The sequence below is a fragment of the Citrus clementina genome, unplaced genomic scaffold, assembly GCF_000493195.1.
Source record: "Citrus clementina cultivar Clemenules unplaced genomic scaffold, Citrus_clementina_v1.0 scaffold_5, whole genome shotgun sequence".
In the NCBI taxonomy this organism is placed as follows: domain Eukaryota; kingdom Viridiplantae; phylum Streptophyta; class Magnoliopsida; order Sapindales; family Rutaceae; genus Citrus; species Citrus x clementina.
Window position 1 is genome coordinate 37,512,197 of NW_006262201.1, and position 8,175 is coordinate 37,520,371.

Consider the following 8,175-nt stretch of genomic DNA (forward strand, 5'->3'; position numbering starts at 1 on the left):
GGATTATGCTCATGGTTATTGTGCAAATTAAATTTAATCGCGACAGACGTTGCATATTTACACGTCTTGACATACGTAGATTAATATTCTCAAATTAATTCGAATTTATTTAATTTTAAATGGAGTGATGATATTTGATTCTCTTAAAGATCTTAACAATTCTTGGTTAAATTCACTGAACGTTTTAAAATTATTGTTCTCTCTCAATAAATTCCATCTAATCCCTACTGCGCTCCTGCAATAATTTTAATCATTTTCCAACACTCCACAAAAAAAAAAAAAAAAAAAATTACTTATTTTATGTTTTCAACAACTAATAATATAACGCCACGTCATCTTACGCAAGAGTAATTTGTACAAAGATTTTGTAATCCCATTATTACATTTTTCTTTTCAATAATATACCATAGGCCCTAACAACATTTGTGATCACCTAAAAACGTAGCAAAATACAAATTAGCTACCAGAGATTTTTTTTTTTTTTTATTCACTATGAAATAAAAGTTTTTAGTTAATTTAACTTGGGGACCAACTTGTTTTGGTAAATTAACTTGGGGACCAACTTATTCACTATGACAACCAATCTTTTTTTGGTAAATAGTCTTATTGACATCAATCACGACAACTAATTTGGACCAACTTGTTTCAATTCCACGAGGGAATTCTGAGTTACTGCTGTTAAAATTCAACGAGGTCAAAGTAAAATCCAAAAAAGAAGGTGAAGTGATTTGTTGAAGTGTCACGCTTTCACCTCAGCATGTACCAACCTTTTTGACCTCTACAAGGTAACAACTTACGCAATTTTTCCAAATGATCCAAGAAATTACGGCTGCAAATTGTTGCTTTAACCTTCATAAATAAATTGAGAGAGAAAACAAAAAGTGTTAAAATATATATATATATAAATGTTCGATTTTAAAGTGCAGGAAACTTTTAAAAAACACATATAGTTTTAAAGACTTACAACTGTAAGTCTTTAAAATCACGTGATTTTAAAGTTTTTCCACATTTTTCCACACTTTAAAATACCTGACTATATATATATATATAAACCGACAAACCACTATTGCATTACAGCCATTACTCCATACAAGATTAAAGCAATTTTTGAATCACAGTGTTATAAGTCTTGAATAATCACAAGACTTGCCCTTAAGAATGATTGACAATCATTTCACTTTCGCAACATATTTATTATCCTTTTCAATATTCACCCACTCTCCCTAATAAAGTTCACTGAGCTTTCATCGGTTGATTAGGCTTGCTTTATGTATTCATTCTGTTACCGTCGTTATCCATCGGTAATCTTGGATTATTACGTAATTTGCTTACCTGGTTTGGGCTTACTGAAATTTATTGAGCTCTTGGTTTCGGGTCGGTAATTTAAGATAACTAATATCTCTTTTTAAAAATCTGCATAAGAAGAAGCTACACGCTTTGCCTAGCAGGTTTTAATTTAAACATTGAAAGCTAAAGTGGTTCTTCTAGAATCGAGTAACAAGCCAAGGCAAAAATGTGCAGAAAAGAAAAGGATCTCTCTTCTAATAATAAGCCTTTTAAGACAAAAATCTGAGTAAAAAGATAAGCGCTGCAATTATGCGATTTAAACCCCCCAAAAGAAGAAAGAAAAAATTTCTAGAGGAACCAAAAAGCTTCCCAAACGTGATGCATCTGTGAGAGCTATCATTAACTTGACAGCCCATGTGCTTCCCTACTGGAAGCAGACCATGATTTCATATCTTCCTTCCTTTAATATATGCATGTATGTGTTAAAAGTAGGGGGAAAAATAAAGTTAAAAAGCATTTTTCGGTTTTCCATTTCCCCCCGGTAAAAGCAACATACCTTTACCAAAAAAAAAAAAAAAAAAAGCCCGGCCCAGACGCTTTTCAAAGATTCCAAACAAAACATGGCCTCGAATTTGATCATTGACCAAGCTTTCATTGAATATATCATTTTTCTTCACCCAAACTTCATAGAATATCAAAATCACTCTACACGTATATTTACAAGTTCTTTAACATCCCACTTAACTAGCGTGTGCCGGTTTATATTAACCTCTGAAACTTGGTTCTATTATAAGTAGAGGCCTTTTTTTTTTTTTTTTGTTGCAGAACTCAATAATAATAATAATAAAACGGTGACAAAAACATGTCAGTTATGACATCTCACATTTACGAAAAAAAATAAAAAATTTGCAGACAAAGCCCAAGCCCAAGCGCAATTTAAGTTGCAAAGTCGAGCGAAGAACAATATCTACTTCTTCGGATTTCTCTAACTCATCTCAATTTAAGTTACTGTAGATATGCGTAGAAATAAGGTGTGTATTTGCTATGCAGGCTTCCGTAGTGTTTTATTCAGTATAATACAGCGCAATCATTTTGTTACACGTTCAAAGTTCTCAATAACATATCCACAGCTTCGGCTCTACGGTAGCCCCAGCCCCGAGACATGCCAAGCTGACTGGATTCGAACAGGCCCCATGCTTTCTAAGTACACCATAACTCAAAGATCGAGGGATTGATTATTTTATTTATTTATTTTTATTAATTTCAATCAGTTAAGTTATTAAATCCGTTTGTGTTTTCAACTTAACAAAAATTTCCAGTTATTTAAGTCATTAATTAATTTTATTTTTATTTTTTTGCTTAATCTAAAAAGATATTCTCTAAAATATCTCTAACTAATTAATTAGTTTTCACTTTTACCTAAATAAAAATTTAATAATTAATATTATTACCCATCTTTATGACTTGTGATAATATAATGATAGATTATTATGATTTTTTATCTTTGTATTTTCTTCAAATTAGTATTATTTATCTTCATAATTTTTTTAAATATTTTTCATGTACAATATCATAAACAACAATAAAATTGATTAACATATACTAATTTAGAATATTAAAGTGTTGTATTCAATTAAACATGATTATTTTATGATAATATATTATCCTATTTATTTTCTTTGAGATGCTTATTATTTGTTTAACATTAATAATTTATAAGGGTATGGTTGTAAAAATATTGATTTTAAAATTTTTTAAATTAAAAAATAATTTAATACTTATTTTTAGTGATTCAAAAAAAAAAAACATGCCATTCAGATTCATATATTTAACTCTATTTAGAATTCAGACTAATTTAAATTTATTTAAATTTCAGATTAAAAAAAGATAAAACCATCTAAATCAAAATTAATATTGTGGTTGGGCAATAAGTTGTGACATAAAAACTATAACTTTAAAATATTTTATAAATACTTATTATTATAATTTGAAAACTAAATTAATTTTATCCTATATTTGTAAGATATATAAATTTGTAATATTTAAATTATTTTTATTAAAATTATTATTTAAAAATTATATATATACTATTAATTTTTATTTCATAATTCTAACTTTAAGACCACACTATCTAAATACTAAACAGGCCTTATCCTGTTTGATCACGAATCTACTTGGAGGCGATTGGGGGTTTCGGGCAGAACCCAAGCTTTAAATTCCCTGCAACCTTAAATTTCATATCATATTTTTTTCCCACCCGAGTCATCAAATTTTTGCTATTAAAATTCCAGCCTAAAGATAAAAGGACTTAAGGAGGATGATGCTGATGCTACCAGACCATTCCGGTAAAAAATTTAACCCCGACTTCGGCAGCATATACTTAATTTACATTCCTAAAATTGAATGTTTCCATGTTATAATTTTGTTAGGGATTACCTCGGAATAGCAAAAAAAAAAAAAGAGGAAGAAGTCATTGGCTAAAGAAAAAGAAATTCAACAAAAGATGCTATTAAAAAAAAATAGTAAACTACAAAATCCAAGCTAATTTCCAAAGAGAGATGTCAAAAGTGCCAAAACAGCAACCACAATCATAATATTCAGGAAATAGTTTGACCGTAGAGGTGTATCTGGGCTTCCACCAACGGCTTCATACTCTGCCCGTATCTTCTGCTTCATAGCCTCTGACAGCTCACTCTGCAATTCAAATAGCCAACACTAATTGAATTTTATTCTTTCACCTTCACTTAGACTTCCAAGTTTTAGATGTGAAGCACACACAGGATTTCAAAAAACCTTCATCTTGTATTATTATAACATACGGCACAAGAAAACAAAGTTACTTGTTTTTTCAGTCCTGCATCAAATCATAAAGAGTATAAAAGATAAACATTTTGCACATACACAAGCTCGATTACTATGGAAATAAAAAATGCAAGGAATTTTCAACTACTATTAACTAAAAGAAATTTTTAAAAATAAGTTAATATATAATTACAACCTTTCCGGACGAATACTTGGCTGCTACAAACTTCTCTGGAGCAGCACCATCATCTAGCACGATACCCTGATCACCAAATTCAACAATCAGTTTAAAAGATTACTAATCTCTTTTACCATAATCTTCCACAACAGATTTATTGATGCAGATTCCGTAAAAGTTAACAAGTCAAATCCTGATTGTCAGCTGATGCCAATAATTGGAGACGGTAATATGCAGTCATGCACGTGCCCGAAGAGTACAGAAAGACTAAAATTTCACTTGGCATTTTCAGCCAGAAACGCAATATTGATAAATGTGCAGTTATTTGGCACTCTAAATATGCTTGTTTGTAAGAAAACTCATCTGAGCTATTCCAAATATTATGAAAATTATTCAAATAAATGCCAATAACAGAACCAATTGAACTATCTCGCAAGAGAAAAATATGAGTTCATAAGTTAAATACAATAAAAAAATTTCTTCAATCCGGATGTTTTCAAAATTTTCAGGAACAACGACAGAGTGTTTCTGGTCAAAAGAAAAGCTGCATTGACATTAGCACTTAACACAAGCAGTCTTAACATACCTCAGGAGGGTCAAATTTTGCCCCAAGGTTGCTGAGTTTGGCATGGGCTTCAGCATAATCCTTAAAGAATGCTTCCTGATCCTCAGCATATTTCTCAGCATAAACCTGTAAATTACGCCAAGTTTATTAGCTATAAATGATGATTCTACTTCACCATCTTACACTAAGATCTCGTTAATATTTACCTTGAATGAAGGATCTTCAAAAAGAACAGCATCAGTAGGCAGAACGAGTAAATCTTCGTCCCTTCTTTCTTTAATATCCTGTTAGATAAATCAGTCAGCAAGCGGAATATGCTTTTACTTATCCCCTCTATTTCTCACTATAGCAGATGCATATGAAGAGACAGTGTTCTGACTTCAAACCTTGAAGTAGGAGTTGTCAAATTTCAACCATTGTACCGTCCAGGACTGCCCACCAGGTGCTCCTGGTCCATCTTTCTGTCATGCAATATATTTTCTTAAATAATTAGCTGCTTGCTATAGCTATATTCTCTGTAGCAGATAATTATCAGATTGTAGAGTCATCCAGAAGTAAACAATTCAGAGGAAGTACTAGAAAGGTTCTCTATGGTACCTCCCAAACAACTAAAGAGGCTTTTTACCGTGTACTTTGTTTCTGGCTTGCCCCAACCACTTCGTTCAGGTCTAGACCTTCCCACTGTGTGTGCACCAGATAAGGCAACTATTTCCTGCAGATCAAAGAACTATTTAATAAACATCACAACCTATTGAGGTAAAAGAAAAACCAAGTATTCCTACAGTTTATCTTACCTTGTCATTTAATCCCATTCTATAAAAGACATTTCTTAAATGTTCAGCAGGTGATGGAGGCCCAGCAGCTGTATGCCAAATGAGTACTTCAAAATTTAGTTGTGTGGTCATTTAAGACGAAGTGTGAAAAAAAGCAGGGGAAAGAAAACAAAAACCACAAATAACTACAACTCAACCATACACTTCAAAATTCACCAGTATGAGGGGAAACAGCTACTCAATACTCATCTAATCCATAAAACAGTAGACATTATACTGACAAAATTATACATCGGAGAATAAACAAAGTCAACCATACACTTCAAAATTCGCCAGTATGGGGGGAAACAGCTACTCATACTCATCTAATCCATAAAACTGTAGATATCATGCTCACAAAATTATACATCAGAGAATAGACAAGGTCATGGAGCTGCAAGCACATTAAGCAATTAATTGCCAAAATGTCAGCAGATATAAACCTTCAATATACAACTTTTTATTTATTTATTTATTTATTCTTTTTCAAACCACCAAAGTGTCTTAAGTATATTTCTCACTCAATCCACACAAATGTATAAACATGTGTCTGAGCACATACATAAACCTCATGCCATGAATAATATTGCTTGGCCTCTATACTATCAAACACACATCAAAGAACAACAGAGATAAACTTTGAATTAACCAAATTACACTCCTCAGTCCCCAAGATGTCAACAAGATTCTCATAGAAAAGATTTTCCTACACCAGACAAGACAAGTTCACTCCTACATCAAAGAACAACAGAGATAAACTTTGAATTAACCAAATTACACTCCTCAGTCCCCAAGATATCAACAAGATTCTCATAGAAAAGATTGTCCTACACCAGACACGACAAGTTCATATGCTCAAGCAATCAATCAACAAAATTTCTACGAATAATCCATGATACAAACAGCTGCACAGTAACTGTTATTTTGTTTAATGTAGGCGCCATGGTAAAATATACCAAGCCAAATTCTATAAACATCAAAGGTGTATTTACCGGGAAGCCTTCCTTCTTCAGGGCACTGCTCAGGTCCTGAGACATCCACTCTTCCATACTTCATTGGGATCTTAGGACCCCCGGCTTCCTGAATTTCAGAGAAATTGATAGAACCTTTAGTCGATCAAATTAATTGAAATCATATTAATTCCAAAATAAGAGTCAGTCAGACCTCTATAGCAGTAGCGCTAGCCAACTGGAATAAGTCAGCATATGTGACACCGGAATATTTGTCCTTGATAGGTTGAATCAGTTTCAATGCATTCACAAGCCCTGAAATGCAAGGTTGTGAGGTGCCAAATCTTCAAAACAAGCTCAATTACACAAAAATGTTCATATCATTACCAGCATTGGCTGCGTGTTTTAGCTCAACCTCAAATCTAAGACTTGCATTAGCTCCTCCCCTTCGAGGCCACTCCTCAATGTTCTTGTCATAAGTACCAGCATCATGCCATCCTAGACGAACCTGTTATTACTGTTATTAATATCATCATACACAAGAAGCTGTAAACACTTAAAACTACTGAATAGTTCCATTTCATTAACTAGACTTGGTCAGTATACGCTTTATTTTTCATTCTTGCGCAATGTTAATTATAGAACTAAACATTGAGTTTTCACAAAAATTCAATTCCAAAACTTCTATCTCCAAACTAACAAAGACAGCACATCAATAATGCAATTCAGAAATTCAAAGAGGGTTCACATTCGCATATGTACCAAAATAGGATGGCAAAATGTAGACTTGAGAAGCTCCCTAATATCTTCTCTAGCACTCTTCAACTGATCAGGATCCGACGCCGCACATTTCGTCGTAGCTACGGTGCTATATCCTCTGTTCACAGACGATCTCCTCTGCAATCCCAAAAAAAAAGAAGATAAAACTACATGTTACGGCAAAAGAAAATACAAAATAGAATAAAAAAAACACACTCGATAAAAGTTACCTGGCTGATGAGAGGAGAGAATCTGAGGCATTTGAGGGAGGAAGAGGAGGAGAGAGAGAAAGAGAGTGAAGAAGCGGAAGAGAAAGAAAGCTTAGCAGCTGCGGCGGCGGCGGCGGTGGTGGAGCAAAGAAGGCGAGAAGAAGCGGCGGTGCTCAAAGAGGAAGCCATCGGTGATTGTGATTTTGATTGCAGTCGTATCTGTTGTTGTGTCAGTGACGCTGGCCGAGTTGCCATTTGGTTCTTTTTCAAGCGTTCTCTTTTTGCTCCTTTTGTTTTGGATTACGAGGCCCAATGGCAAGCACGCGCGCGCCACTCCTCTTTTCTTTGTTCTGGTTGTGTTTGGGAATCGGGCTGGGTTTGTTTTTATACAGGATGATGACTTTGTCCCTATCCCAACCACAAAAAGCAGAGTTTTCTTGAAACATTTTAGGTGGTTGGTGGAGATTGAAAAGATATTATTTTATCCAAAATTCCAACCATTATCATGTAACAAAATATTAACATTCCATAGGCTCATTTAATATAGCTTTGTATTGTTTCTTTTAGGCTTTAGCAATGTAAATTATAGAATGTTGAATTGCTGCAGTTCAGT

The 8,175-nt window shown here is 33.3% G+C and overlaps 1 protein-coding gene across 1 annotated transcript; it reads right to left on the bottom strand.

The window, feature by feature from the left end:
- Positions 1 to 3,796: 3,796 nt before the first annotated feature.
- Positions 3,797 to 7,932, bottom strand: LOC18042802 (probable L-ascorbate peroxidase 6, chloroplastic/mitochondrial). The gene is made up of 12 exons (XM_006434163.2): positions 7,584 to 7,932; positions 7,357 to 7,491; positions 6,982 to 7,102; positions 6,809 to 6,909; positions 6,637 to 6,724; positions 5,627 to 5,694; positions 5,458 to 5,544; positions 5,219 to 5,293; positions 5,039 to 5,116; positions 4,854 to 4,958; positions 4,286 to 4,351; positions 3,797 to 4,141 (listed from the first exon to the last, which is right to left on the bottom strand). Exons 1-12 carry the CDS (start codon positions 7,815 to 7,817, stop codon positions 4,136 to 4,138), a joined length of 1,164 nt encoding a protein of 387 aa, XP_006434226.1. The 5' UTR covers positions 7,818 to 7,932; the 3' UTR covers positions 3,797 to 4,135.
- Positions 7,933 to 8,175: the final 243 nt, after the last annotated feature.

Bases quoted from the DNA above. Each gene is read 5' to 3' on its own strand.
- LOC18042802 (XM_006434163.2), bottom strand. From the start codon at position 7,817: ATGGCAACTCGGCCAGCGTCACTGACACAACAACAGATACGACTGCAA. The intron at 7,492-7,583 runs GTAACTTTTATC...TTGGGATTGCAG, and splicing joins TCTCTCCTCTCATCAGCCAG to AGGAGATCGTCTGTGAACAG. The intron at 4,959-5,038 runs GTAAATATTAAC...CGTAATTTACAG, and splicing joins TTGAAGATCCTTCATTCAAG to GTTTATGCTGAGAAATATGC.